This window comes from Clupea harengus, chromosome 5 (genome assembly GCF_900700415.2).
Source record: "Clupea harengus chromosome 5, Ch_v2.0.2, whole genome shotgun sequence".
Taxonomy (NCBI): Eukaryota; Metazoa; Chordata; class Actinopteri; order Clupeiformes; family Clupeidae; genus Clupea; species Clupea harengus.
Window position 1 is genome coordinate 23,286,286 of NC_045156.1, and position 15,292 is coordinate 23,301,577.

The 15,292-nt window shown below is 42.6% G+C and overlaps 1 protein-coding gene across 1 annotated transcript in view; it reads left to right on the forward strand.

Annotated features, from left to right (window-relative positions):
• The first annotated feature begins 468 nt into the window (after window positions 1-468).
• The window catches only part of LOC105895875 (SRY-box transcription factor 13), a 25,735-nt gene continuing 10,911 nt past the window's right edge, over window positions 469-15,292 (forward strand). The window contains exons 1-3 of the mRNA XM_031568202.2: window positions 469-768; window positions 12,781-13,006; window positions 13,250-13,331. Coding sequence (XP_031424062.1) covers window positions 12,782-13,006; window positions 13,250-13,331 — 307 coding nt within the window. The 5' untranslated portion in view covers window positions 469-768; window position 12,781. The remainder of the gene's footprint in view (window positions 769-12,780; window positions 13,007-13,249; window positions 13,332-15,292) is intronic.

A 15,292-nucleotide genomic window follows, 5' to 3' on the forward strand; every position in this document is an offset into this window, starting at 1 on the left:
GGAGGCCAGAGCCCTCAATTGCATATGTGCCTTGCTTATATCATCATAGTGCTAAGAGTGTCACCTCAATGTTCTAACTACCACTTGTTGCGATATAAACTTTCAAACCGTCTGGGAGCATTTGGTTGTCGGTGACTGACAGCTCAAGTTCAGTTGGTGCACAGTTTCTTTTTTTTAAACGAGTTACCATACAGTTACATTTTCCAAAAATAAGTAAAATATTATTATGTGTTTCCATTTAATGTCATGTATTCAATATGCTTTTTTAATGAGTCAGCATTAATGTGATTTAGTGATGTTATTCACCTTTTCACTGTCAACCTGGAGGTTGTGTGAAATGCATTATAATTAACTGAAAAATCGTGCTGGCATAGACTAATATACAGTATACTAATGTAAATAGTTCTCATGCTTCGTACCCCTCTACATTCCTAACCCGTAACAGGCTCAAGGTGTCTGACGACGAGAGAATTATGCAGTGCTTTCCCTTTAAGAGGGAGGTGAATGGCAGGAGAAAAATGTTGGGAATAGTACATGAGAAAGTCACTCGCAGTCTAGGGAGAAGCAGGAACCAAGGAGAGATGTAAGAGTGGAGTTCACGGAGCGGAGATCAATCAGCGTCTGTCCAGTTACCTTCGCTTGAGATTATTACCGACAGTTAGCGTGATTCGCTGTGATCATAGTCCACGATTTGCATGCGGCGGAGAGCTCGCTGACAAGCACTGGAGGGAAGGCAGAAGTTTGGGCAGCACGGTTCTCTCTGGAGTGGTAAGTGTAGAGAATCAAGACTCGTGAAGCAAGTTTTCAAATCCTCATGTGTTTGCCTTACTTATTCAACGCTGTTTGTTTGCTTTTTCCCACGTGAAGCTGAGCTACGAAACCTGGGATCTTTCTTGCGCTCCCCATAGCGAGCGCTTCATCAGTTTATGTGCTCTTCGCTCCTAACAGTTGTCTTCCACCCCGTAATCGATTAATCACTTGTATATTCAGCATTTATAAACTAAGATATTGTAGATTTTTTTCCTCAGTTACACCCTGTGGTGCCTTCCTGAATATCGTCAGAGTTGGCCCGTTCATGTTCGGGCACATTCACACATTGTTTATTCGTATCGTTTATTATTGTAAGATCCGTGTTAAACTATGTGAAAAGTCTGTCTGTCAACCATTAGAGCTGAATGGAAAATGAGTTTAGCGGGGCACTCTGGTTCTGGCGCGTTGACAGGAACCTGCACCGTTTGACAGGCAGACAATCCATTCGCCAGCACAGTTGGAAACTCAATGCGCAGAGGCGCATGGGTTGTGGATGGGAGAGTGCCATCCAACGCTTGTCGCTTAGAGAAATACGCTCGATGTGATTTGATATAATGACTGTTTGAATGAAAGAAACATTCCACAATTGTAAACAGCATGCGGGTCTCAAGCTAACATCTGAAAGTTTTCGAACTGGATGGCTCTTAGCCATTGACAACCCCCTCCCTTTCTCTATCTGACATTAAAATAACTGATGTCATCAAAGGCACCGGGGCACCTTCACAGAAACTCTTCCCTAATCCCTAGAACCAGCGTGGCATGATCTTGTCTTTAAGCCCATAAAATATTTCTCTCTTTTGGTTTGACTCATAAAGCCTCTTTAGAAGACTGAACAGTAAGATGACTAAGTTCGTAGAAATAGTACATGTTGATTGTGAAGGTTTGGATGCTGCTGCTGCTGCTGAAGACTTTGATGGCGATAAGTGTGTCTGGTGTGGATAGTGTTGTCTCTATTTGAGTGAGGTGCTTCTCAGAGCCCATCCTCCAGGTGAAGGTCAGTTGCTGCTCCCAGCACCTGAAGCACATACATTGGCTCGAGTGACGGCTCTATAAAGGGGAAGTTTGGCAAAAGTGGCTGTGAGTGTGTTGCTTCACACTGGCTGAATCTGCACAAAGCTATCTGTCAGCAGGGAATCCTTGACCTTCATCTCCATCTACTTTCTCTGTCTCTCTCTGTTCATCCACTCCTTTATTCTCTTTCTTTCTTCACATTCTCCCTAACCCAGACACACACACACACACACACACACACACACACACACACACACACACACACACACACACACAGACACACAGATACACAGACACACATGCACACGCACACGCACACGCACACGCACACACCGCCATTGTGGCAGGGTTTTATGTGAGGCAGGCCTGGGTCTTGTCCTTACTGAACGGGTGAATGGGGCTGTCCTCCACGTCTGTCGGCCCAGGAGACACAGGATGGTGGGGACACAGGAAGGCGTGTCCAATTCAGACACGCTCCCAAGTGACTCAGTTCAACCTGTGGGCCGTATTTTAGTTTGGACCTTCCATGAGTAACTGTGATTTTCCCTCTGTGGTCTCAGGAGCCCCTTGTTCATTTTTGACACAGAATTTAGTGTAGGTGCTTGCAGAGCCTTTGATTGCTATTTGTACTGCCCTCGCCCCACCCTTGTGTTGATTTAGTATTGGTTCTCTTTAAACGTGAAGGGGGACATTCAACCTCAGGTGGAAGGCACAGCTGTGTGTGTGTGTGTGTGTGTGTGTGTGTGTGTGTGTGTGTGTGTGTGTGTGTGTGTGTGTGTGTGTGTGTGTGTGTGTCTGTGTGTGTGTGTGTGAGAGAGGAGAGGTGTTTTGAAAGGGAGCATGGTTCCGAGGAATTAGAGTTTAAAGCTGACTGCACACTTCACCACATCTGATTAGGTAGAGGGGAGATCTCAGACATTTTTGTCAGATGGACGTTCACTGCTCCTCCAGTTTGACATAATCCATCTGCAGTGACCAGGCCTGTCTGATATAAAGATTTCATAGTATTGTTGTGTGTCATATGTGCAAACATTTATATTTATTGATAATAATTCATAGTTCATGGCTTCCTTGGTAGTGCCTTGTTTGTTTGTAAGATTAGGTGATTTTTGTATTTCATGTCCTGTGTCATCATCTGATTAAATAAGGATGTCAGACAGAAAACCACATTGTTTTACCATTGCATTTACATTGCCATAGAAATCATCGATGAAAGTACAATGACATCCCTGAAAATTATGTTTATATTCAATCAATCAATCAATCAATCAATTGTAGTTTTTTATTCTATGCGTTCTTCAATGATTAGACTAGGCAAGCCCTGTAAGAGAACCCTGAATTAATATCACTCCAGTACGCTGATCTAAGGCTATATAAAGTTTTGTAAAGGTGATGTATGAAGTTTAGCTGAATAGGTCAGCAGAAGGTTGAAGGCACATAAGAGTTTGCGGTAATTGTGTTTGTGATTTTGTTGTGTCTACATGGCCCCATCACAACTATCAAAGAGGAGTTCTAAAAGGCACTGGTAGGGCTTTCTTTTGTCAGATGTGTTTGTTTGTAGAATTCATCATGATGTCTAAGTATATAACACCTGTTAGTCTTGGTGTGACTCAACTACGAAACATGTCTAAATATTGACCACCACAACTGCAAGTGACGTTAATGCCCACATTTTGAAAGCTCGGGTTAGAGTTGGCCTTGAACCTCTAGTAGAACTGAAAATAGACTTTGGTATTTAATTTTTGCCCTGTATTTGTCACGAGGCGTGATTGGAGTGTGGTTTAATTTTGACTCTGAAAGCCCTTCGTATTGCGCCCCCTCAACCCATCACTGTTCCCATTCCACCTGCCCACTTTTTAGGGCGAACCCACCTTAGTTGGAACTAGGGTACTGCGGAAACACTCGCTTCTGGCGTAAGAATGGCCCACATGTTCACAGAGCCATATTCTGTGAAGAGAGGAGAACAAACGAGAAGCAACAATCAACATTATTCTGTCCGCTGTCATTTATATGAGGTAAGCTGCTCCAATTTATCCTCAAGCTGTTTGCTTATAGTTAAAGTTTTGTGTGTAGCTCGGAAGAAGTTTTGTGAAGAGTTGTCATTTCATCTGCGTACTTTGATTTTTCATATTTCCCTAGTTTTAATTTATTTATTTTCAATATTAATATAATAGGTAGAGCTGAAGACTTAATTGCTCATTTAAGGCCAATAGCTTTCGTAAAAAAAAAAAAACTTAACATTTTTTTCAAAGGTCACTTCTTTCTGTTTGTTCACAGTCATGACTTAGGATGCATTTACAGCATCTCAACAGTTTTCCTTCAAAAGCATTTTTATAATTACATATTCAAGATTCTAAACGGCAAGGTTATTTTTGTTACACTCTTACCAAAAGAGCTGTAAATCTGCCTGTATGTAGAAAAAAAGAAATGGAAACGGGCCTTGTAAACTCGCAACCATCAAATAGGTCAGAAAATAAAATACAATAAAATAGGTGAATGCACCCATCTTTTGCTCTGTACATTGCTTGACTTATTTTAATATCAGGTCTGTGGCATGACCCATGAATGATATACACAGATACATAGCAGTACAAAGGTGTGTGCCATTTTCTGTGAATGTTGTACTGATGTGATTCTCCCACATCTAACCCAACCATAGAAGTTTTCGACAGGGCGTGTTTCGTGTTAAGTAGGCACAATTTGGCATTAAGGAATAAGAGACAACTCATGTTTGATGATAGGTTTACAGTTAAGAGATGCTTTAAACAAGCACAGGCTACGGTTACATCAACAGTGTTGACAGCCATGTATGGTGTTACATGAGTTATGGCCGTACCTTAATTGTAATTTTACTAATCATGCTTATGTTGTGTGAATGCCAGTTTTACAAACAAAAAGGAAGCAGCTTTATGGCAATAATGCCAATACAACCTAATAAATCATGACATTAGTTAGTGAGTAATATTTTTAAGTTTATTACTTTAGGTTTTGTGTTGCTTGTATGTGATCTCAGAATGTCTTTAATATTTTTTTAATCACTCTTCTAATTATTAAGAGGTGTTCACAAAGCCTTATGCTCATGGAGTTGTATAAATTATACTTACAGTCAAAATGAATTGATGTACAGTCTTATTAACACCTTTTGACATGCATACCCATCTGAAGCGCCGTATATGAAATAACTGTATTTAATAACTCCTAAGTTGACAACGAAGTCCTTGTTTGGCTGAGTGACACTTTTTTCAAAAGAGGAAAATAGTCCCTTTCACAAAGGCTGCTCTAGTTGTTCTCTGGAGTGCCCTGCGGTCATTTTTTATAAAGTATCGTGGTGATAAAGACAAACTGGCCATCTAATCATTTACATCATGTTTAGTGACCTTCCTGCTTGTATTCCCATCGGATTTGTTTGAACATCATTTGCGTTGTCTGACATTGCTCGCTGTAATTCAGGTATCTGTTTATTCACTTCTCCTTCCCACACAAATGTACACTGTAAAGTCCTCGCATAATTCACAACAGTCTCTGCGAACACAGCTGCAGCATTCACAAGCGGGCAAATAAACAAGGAAACATATCCCTATGTATTTGCATAGCTTCAACTCACATCTTTAATGGAACACAAACAGGTTTGTGCTCAATAACGGCAACTACACGATATAACCTCGCAGTGTGCACTTTGCTGATCTTTTATGTGTTTATGTTATTTTCACTTCACGCATACTTTAGTCCCTACTGTAGCGTCAGTCTTGCATTCCACGGACATGATCTAAAAGTATTTTTTTGTGTGCTTTTTGTCCTTGGGTGTGTATGTGTGTGTTGGTGTGGGTGTGGGTGTGTGTGTGTGGGGCAATGACCTTTTGTCATAACATTTTTATGTTTTTTGAAAATGATGAATGAAAAAAGAAAACTGGTTTGGCCACTTCTCCTATTGACAGGTGGCCCACCCCTTCCACTGAGACAAAAGAACTGGTGAAGTGTCTGAAAAGAGAGGCAAATTCCACTAGAAATACTTGTATGGAATCGTGATCATCCGTGGCCTTTTTGTCACCAGGCCGTGCTTGTGCTCTCACTCTCCACGCACCAGCGAGGTGCTGCAAGAGTCGCATGTCTTTACATTTACATTTACATTTTACATTTAGTCATTTAGCAGACGCTTTTGTCCAAAGCGACGTACAAGGGAGAGAACAGTCAAGCTAAGAGCAATAAAAAAGCATGGTGTAACAATAAATACTGTCATCATTTCTTTTTCTCTGTCTGTCCTAGAGAACCGAATCCCTTGACGCAATGTGGATACTAGGGGTTTGTCAGCTTGTGCTCATCCGAAGCAAGGTGGTAAAATAGAGTTGAGTGTTGAGTGTTTCCGCCACCCGGACCCCACTGCACCTGCTGCAGGCTGAGGGGTGGAGAGGGGGATGGGGGGGGGGGGGGACTGTGGTTAAGCTGCTGTATGACTGATAGAGAGGGACCTAAAGTGCGTATGAAATGAACTCAGCGAAGGAAGAAACACAAGCTATGTGCGTTGCGTCTGTGATTCTGCCTCATCTTCATTTCTTATTTCTGTTTTCTCAGGTTTGACATTTTTCTCAAACTTTTCTTTTTTGAATGAAGCAAGTTAAAGTTTCTAAACACTCTCATCTGACACAAAACAAAACAAAACAAAGTTCTGGATCTTAAATCTATGACTTATAGTATTTCTCTCCATTGTGACATATTCATGAATGTGTTAACAACTGCTTGTTAATGTGTACAAGATTTTATTCAATGAATTCTCCAAAGCTTGGATGTTTACTTTCCTTAGAAAAACATCTTCATGCTGGTCTGAACAGAGACTTCATGTTCTACATTTTCATTTACATTTACTTGTCGCGCGCTCTCCCTCTCTCTGTCCTTCAATCTCTCTATATCTACTTCTCCCCCCTCTCTCACCCCTGTGACCCCAGCCACCTCAGCTCCATGCTGGTGGAGTGAGTGTGTATCCTGTTTGTGATGGCAGGAGTGAGGGAGCGCTCGAGAAGCGTCCGTCCATGTGTGAGGTAGTGAGTTTGAGAGGTGGCGGGTGGACTGGGCAGGAGCATCGGGGCTTCAGGATGTCCTGGAAGGTGAAGGCTTCAACCTCCTTCCTCTCGGCGTGCCGTTACTACACTCGCCGTTCCTCTTTTTCTATAACATTTGAAGGCCTTCGTGCTTTCCTTTTTTTGTGTGTGTTTGAACGCCTTATGTTGAACACATCCAGATGCTCACGCTCTCTCTCTCTCTCTCTCTTTCTCTCTCTCTCTCTACATTGTGAGTGGGGAACTATATAGATGACTTGGGGAAAGCATTAGCCTCACTGTTCATCTTCACAGGAGACCCTGGTGGGTGATTGATTGGGGAAAATGTGACTAGATCTCTGCTACTCTTTAGAGACAAATGTGCTTCACGACAATGACGCATGTAAATATAAGTAATATGGACGTGACACTGAAATTGACACACACACACACACACATTCTACCTTTAGCAAGGTACCAAGCTCCTGCGCAGGTGTCTTATCGGTTGCTAGCAGTTTGGCTATCCCAGAAAAGCTGTTTGCTTTTAATGAGTTTAGTAGAGACCTAAAGGTAATCCCTGCCGGTCTCTCCATTGAGATCAGTCCTATAGTACTTGCCTGGACATCTTACAATTACCTGTTGTATCATTGTGACAAAAGGAGATGGCCAGGATTGTCATGGCAACGTCACAGCTTTTGCAGAGCTTTTTCAACCCCAACTCCATTAGCTGTTTTTAAAGTCCCCCCCCCACCCCTCCACCAACCCAAACAAACACACACACACACACAAATAACAGCAATAAGAAGAGTCCTTCTCTGAATCCAGATTGGATATTTGAAGTGTGTCAGTGGAGGCCTCAGAAACCCTTTGACCATTTTTTGTATCTTTGCCTTCTGTGTTTCCTTGCCTCAAGGGACAGAAATAGGGAGGGAGGGAGGGAGGCTTTTTGCAGAAGGAAAGGAGATGGGGGGGGGGGGGGTTGCTTCACAAACATCTTTTATTTCTCTTCTCTTGTTATATTTTCTTTATTCTAAGTGTGTTTTGTGCTCTCGCCCCATTCAGCCAGCCCCCTCGTCTTGCCGCTCTTGTGTTGCAGATAAATACCACAGTAGCCTTTCGCTCTGCCTCACAATGGCGGCGCTGTTTCAGGCCTGCACAGCCGCCGGATAAAAAGGAGCCTGCTTTTTAACCTGTGTTTCTGAAAAGCAGTGAAAGAAAAAAAAAAAGAGGTAGAAGAAGAGGAAGAAAGAGATGAAGAGAAAAAGAAGCAGAGCTACAGTGCTTTCTTCTCTGTCCCCTCTCACAACCCCCCCCCGCCTCTTTTTGTCATGAAGAGCAGGGTTGTGTCATCGACTCATTCAGATATCTTATTTAGGCAAGTTCCATGTGATCTCTTATTTGAGAGAGTGAGTGTGTGTGTGTGTGTGTGTGTATGGTGTGGTGTGGTGGGGGTGGAGAGGTTGTGGACAGGCACGTATAGATCCTAGTGCTGTCTTTGTTGTAATGGTTGCATTTGGTGCTGTGCCTCAATCTGCTCCACTGAACACGAGTTAAAGGCGGAATCTGATTCTCAGTCCAGCACGCTGACTGTGTATTAACTTGGAGGATCGTGATTATGGACTCTGTTGCTGTGTTCCTCCTCCAGCATCTCCAGCTTCAGCCATGTCCACAATCGCCCGACCTGTGGCGGTGGCCGGTCCGGAAGAGTAGTCCATGTGCCACAGCCATTTTGGGTTAACACCTGAAACCCTTTTTTTTTTACACCCCCAAGAAACCAACACACCTCTCATTGTGAGGTTCCGGTTGACATATTTCTATGTGTTTTCAGATGCTCGTTCATTTGCATCCCATGGTTTTTTTGTTTGTTTTGTTTTTTCCCTTTGGCTTCCTCACATTCAAAGCATCCCTGATGAAGGCGCTGTGTTAATAGGGGGGGATGTTTGGGACTGTCCCCCCCCCAGTAAGCACAAGGAAACAAACAGGAAAGATGGTGTCATTATCACCTGCTACTGCTGTCTTTGGTGGAACGCCCACACAGAAAGTAGAAAGAACACAACACCGGTTTGTTTGTCTCCTCCGTCCCTTATCTGTGTGGATCATTTATTAATGTGCCTCCGCATGTGTAGGCTGTGAACACTGTGCTGCCTCTGTCCTCCCGGTTGGGATAAGTTCCTGGAGTTTTCCAACAGTTGTCTAACCATGCAACACAAGCAAGGCTTTGAAGGAGTTTATTCAAATATTTACCCTGAATAGGAAAGCTAATCCATAGATTGTTTCTTTTGGCACACAGCATCGTGCAATATGAGGTTTTCGTCTTACTCGTTTTCATTTCATTTCTTTTTAACTTCAAGTTCACATATTGAAATTTCCCAATTATGTGCGAAATAGATTAGATTACAGGCTTTCACCCCAAAACATAATTTGCAGGTCTGTGTGTGAATCATATACAGATAGATTCGGTAGGCAGTCATTCTTGTGGAAGACCTGCATCGCCCTATAACAGGAAAACACCAAAGACTTCAATTCCAATTCAGGATTCGTTCATTTGTGTCTTTTTAAAGCACACTATGCCTCTTTTTGAGGTATGTTTTTATGAACTACTACTTTTGGTATGATCTTCAAATGATTTGTGATGGCATATGGTCATGTGAAGGAACGATGAACACACATGTCGTTCCCTCTAGCCGTCCAGGCTGTGCACTATGTAGTTTTGTGGTCTGGGTTGAAACACCCCACAAATATGGAAATGTCTCCAAAATACGCCAGTTAACATGTTACCAAGCCAACTGAGCTGTTGGTGGTGTTTTCAGGATTTTTGCATGCTTTTTTTTGTAGGTACCCAGCTAGTTTTGGACCAAAACTCCATAATGCTGCTTTAGGTTAATGACCATGGTCAATTTTATAAAGTCACACTATTATAATACATGATGGAATAACTTGAACAATGCCTAGTGCGAGCAGGATTTTAATTTTTCATATCATGTTAACCATCCCATACAAGTAAACACAAAAACAGTGCCTCTGTCTAGATTTCAAACCAGCAGCATTTCCTCTTTAAAAGCCTCATGTCCTCCTGGCAGTCAAGATCTCTAGGAATTAGCTGAACTTATTGCCATTGGCACTCTATTTTGTATGTTAAAAAAAAAACACAGCCACATGGCTCTTAGGTACACAGAAGCCCTTGTGTATCTGGCTGCACTGCGATGTTAGATCGTTATCAGTCAAGGGTAGCTCAGGAGTGGGATGGGGTCTCAGTGAGTGGTAACTTTTTATTCAAATGCTCATGCTATGACTTATTAAAAGCTCCCGCTCAAGGTCAGTTCAGCACACGGGGACGGTGACACAGACATCAGCACCACAGCGTGTGTTCATGCAAGTGTGTGTTCATTCCATCTCCTCGCACTGCAGCAGCATGACCTGCATCCCCAGCCACCGGCTTTGGCAGTCAACCGTGAGCTCCACGGTCTTGGCATGTGGGACACGTGCCAATCGTGAGCTCTGCAGGTTTGTAAACACTAGTTGCTGCTCTCTTTCTCTCAGGTTTGTTTTGTAAATCGCTGCTGTGGCCCATTTTCAGCAGCTGAGTGGTCTCACAGATCACAGATGCTACGACGTGGTGGGGTGCTGCACTGACAGGTTGGGTCACACGTCCTTCTCGCTATCTCGTGATTAAGGAACGGTGGTCACAAGGCAGGAGCACATCAATAAGTGTGAAACTTCTCTGAGGTGTTAGCTTGGGAAGTATTTCAATATTTGTGTTTTTGTTATCTATGATGAGAATCAAGGCAAGTGCTCTTTGCTTATAGTAATGTTCTCAAATCTGTCTGTGTCCACGAATGGTGATAATTAATTAACGAACTACCTGTGCCTTGGCGTGTCCAGTAACCTTGGCAGTCTGATAGGTCGTTGACAGTTGTCATATATTGTTTGTGTGAGAAAAAGAAGGAAGATGAATACGAATTACAACAAAAAGCCACACATACTAGAATTTCATGGGGCTTTGGTTTGGAAATGGCATGAGCTGCTGGACCTGATGCTATCTGATCCTCCGGTTGGCATGCTAATGTTGTTTTGTTGCTTGTTTATAGTTTCCCGTGAAGTCTGTCTTCCTGTCTATCTACTTTTGTATCAAACGTAGCCATATTGCCTAACGAAAATCCCTGACCATGATCTTCAGGGTAAGTTTATCTTTAGTTAAGAGAGCTTCGGTCCTTGTGGTTTACAACTTTTACTAAGTTATCTCTTCACAGAAAGACGAAAAAAGAAGCTGTGCTTTCGTTAGAGGGAGAGGTCCACTTGTTGGCTGTGTTCAGTATTAGTTTGATTGCGCAGTGTCTGCCAAGCAGGGATGCCAGGTATGTCCTTATTTGTTTTATGTTTGACCTGTCAAGTCTGCAGTGTCTGCAAATACCATTTATGAGGCTGTGTTAACATGGTAATTTAGAGTGTTAGGGTCCAGCCTGTTTTTGGCTTGCTGTGAGTGTGGTATGGTACTGTGGTATGGGTGGTCGCTTAGCCATCATTCCAAAGTGACATCAGGCGAAAGTCTCGGAATGGCACCTGTCTTCTGCAGAATTGCAATAATGGTGTGTGTGTGTCTGTGTATGTATGTGAAGAGTGGGGGTTAAGGCACATCCATGCGTAAACAGTGGACCACTTTTGTTATTGTTAACGCAAACCATTCATTAGCATGCTCTTCAGCCATGACCACCAAAGCCTGGACGAGTGAAAAGCTTCACCAGGCTAACCTGGCGCAGGCTGTCTATGCAGAAGAGCACTCATCTTTAGGTCTTTGGTCTTTCCCGAGCGCACAGTAATCCTAACACCGGTGGGTTTTGTGTCGGAAACATAAATGCTGATAAATTAATGAATTCATATTAATACAACCAAAGAGTTGGAATCGCCCTTGGGTCACCAGCGGCGGCGCGAGCTATGAGGCAGCGTTCTGTCGGCACATTCCGCACACATTGTTAACCCGGCGAGCTTCCTGTGGCTGGCCACTGCTGTCCTCCTCATGCCCATTGTTCAACGCTTCCTTTGTTCCCTCTCGGCAACAATGGATTTCACTTTTTTTCTTTTTCTTACACACACACACACACACATATATATATATATATGTATGTATGTGTGTGTGTGTGTGAGAGATACTTGTTCCCTTCTTCTGGCTTGTTTCCTTTCCTCTTGTGTGTCAGTTTTTTTGGGGGGGGGGGGGGGGGGGGGGTGGAATTACTAAGGTTTGATAGAGTTCACTACAGTTTATTCTCCTCTTATTTTTTTTCTCTGTGGACTAGTTATTCTATTGGTCTGCGGTGTTACTTGAAAGCGTTCTGATTGGGAACTGCCAATGTCTCCCATCTACAGCGCTCTTTTGTTGAACATACAAAGCAGCCTGCCTGTGAATCAAAACCCCTTTGGCCAGATGAGATTGGGATTCCGTGCCAAAATGGCAGGCCGTCATTATGAGATAAGAGAACAAGTAGACCGCTGATAGGGGAGACGATTAGCCATGGTGTCAACCTTGGCAGTGGGCAAGGCACGGTTACACCTAGTTGTCTCACTCCTCACTTTCTTGCACAAGCTTCACTGCAGTGTGACATCTACCTGGTCTTGGTCGTAAAAGCTGCGTTGCATTGAGCACGTTTTTAGTCAATTCAATTGCTTTTTCTTTCATTCCTACTTTGTTTTCTATCTTTCTCTGTGTGTGTCTGTCTGTCTGTCTGTCTGTCTCTATCTCTGACTTTATGTCAGTCTGTTCAGTTCCTTCCTTCCTTACCTTCCTGCTTTCTTTCTTTCTTTTTTCTTTCTTTCCTCTGACTTCTGTTTATGTTATGAACAGGAAATTAGATCTAGAATTTAGATACATGCCAGCACCATCTTCTGTGTTCTTTAAGCTCAATCTCTACCTCTCTCTGCCCCTGTCTCTGTCCAGAATGTGCGAGCCCAGCCTTTCCGCGTTGCGTCCCTACGCCAGTGATGTAACCATGGTGGGCGTCAGCATCAAGCAGGAGGAGGAGGAGGAGTCCAGCGGTGGGGGCGGAGCCGTCGATGAGGGGAGGGAACCTCAGCGCTCGTCTCCGATAGACAATTGGTCCTCTCCACTGCCCATCGAACAAACGGATGAGAAAACCACACCCCCCAGCCGTCCACCAACCTCAGTATGACAGCTTGTTTTCTTATCATGGCATGTCTCAACCATCAGTGCAAATTGGTCATAATAGAACTAGGCAATGTATATAGTCCTTAGCGGTGTTTCTAATGCTAGGGCCACACATACCACATAGATTACCTCTCTCTAAATACGAGCAAAGCATTCACTAAAACAAACAAACAAATGAAAGTAGTTTTGGGTTGTCGAGGAGGTGAGACTAGTGCTGAGACCAATTGTGTCTTCCTTCCAGGAGGTCTCTCCACTGAGAGAACAGGAGCAGGGGGTGACCAGGAGCTTTGGGCGACAGGGTGCCCAGCCCAATGGCAGTGAAGGTAAGGTTGACAATCTTGCACACGGCTAACAGTCTGACCTCACTGTTCACCTGTCACCATGAGATTTGGAGTCTGGAGCTTTGGCATCAATCAGAAATGAGGTCCGTTTTGACTGGAAGTTTCATATCACTTTATCAGATACCATAAAGAACCTTAAACGACCTCAAAGAACCTTAAAGAATTGGTCCACATGAGGATCAACTGGATGGTTAAGTGTAAATATTACTGTGAAGAAGTAACATTGGCGTTTGCATAAGTAAGGTTCATTTTCACTTATACATGTATACTGTAGTTGGTGTGGAGATTTCAGTTAATGTTACAAAAAGTCATCTCTTGTTAAAAGCCTTTGTTTTAGCATGGGGAAAAGGGGAGCCATTTACATGAACAAAAGTATGAGCAGTTCAGTCTGCATATTCAGTGTAGAAAGGCCATTAGGGACATACTGTATGTTTGGTTTAATTTAATTATCACTATGGTTCAGTTTATATAAAACATTTTTTTTTACATATTCTGGCACAAAAAAAACCTAAACTATTCTTTACAGTATGTTTATTTTAGAAATATCGGCAGCTTGCATATTATTGTAGATGAACCTCTGCTGAATAGAAAAGACTTTAGAGTCACTTTTTAAAGTTGTTCACATTTTCAAAAATATCACAATCGCAAGTCTTTATTTCAAAGCTTTATCGAATTTTCCAATGCCAATGTGACATTTTTCAATGCAGTTCTGGCCAGTCCCCTTCGCTACTGTTTCCAGTCTGTGCATGACCTTCTACAAAATCCGCCCACCCTGTTTTATTACGTATGACATTTAACCACAAATACAGTGCCTTAAACCCCCCTGCGAGTCATCACTATTTACTCAATTACAAAAGATGCTAACACATATTTTCCCTTTCAGTATTTTTATATGAACATTTATGTTCTAGTATATTTCCATAGGCAAAGAAGTTATTTATCTGCTAACATTAAAAATAAATGAATTCAAAACTGAAATATAATACTATAATACTTCATTTCCAGATTGAGACGGATTACACAAATTGTTCACAAATGATACCGAGGGGCCACTTATTTGACCAGAACTGATCATAAGTAGGTACTTCATATTAGATATGAGTACTTCAGATCTCAAGTAGAGATCTCCTGCTGGATATAAGAATAATTCTGTCTAAGGGCCATTTGACAGGTTGTAAAATAACGAAAATGAAGACTATTGCAAGGCACTGTATCTGCCCCTGTCAAGGTATCACCATATATAAAGGGCCGAATAGTGTAATGCAACTCATGTACAACTCAAGCTAGTACAACTCATTTTTAAAAGGTAGAGAAATGTTTCACAATTCTACCTAGTTGTTTTGATGATTGATGATAAAGACAGATTCTAGTACTACATGCACAGGAGGAATGTTTGGAGGTATTTTAATATGGCATATCAGAATTATTGAATGCTCTTTTTGACCCCCTGGTGAAGATCTGCGAGAAGAGATTAGGTTGAGAAATACTGAGGTACGACTCTATCTGACTGAATATAATAGAACTGGACACTACATTATTCATTCAAACAGCGGCTTAGCAACTCTTATTCAGTCTTCATCCTGCTATTGTGACATCCATTGTTGTAGTCAAGTCACTAAACCTCGAATCCGAGTCGATTCTCGAGTCCCCAGCGTTCGAGTCTGCATCCGAGTCCGCTTCCGAGTCTCCAAAGAGTCCAAGTCGAATCCCTATTGCCTGAGTCCGAGTCTGAGTCATCAAGGTTAAGACTGAGTCGAGTTCCAAGATGGGCTCCAGTGCTCCACTCTGGCATGGTCAAAGAGCTCATACAAATAAAAAAGGTCTACATTAAACCCGTCACCATTTCAAAGCGAGTTTATTTACTTAAACAGTGCTCAAGTCCAAGTCGAGTGACGATCAGGTCTCAAGTCCAAGTCAAATCGAGTCATAAGTCGACAACTTCA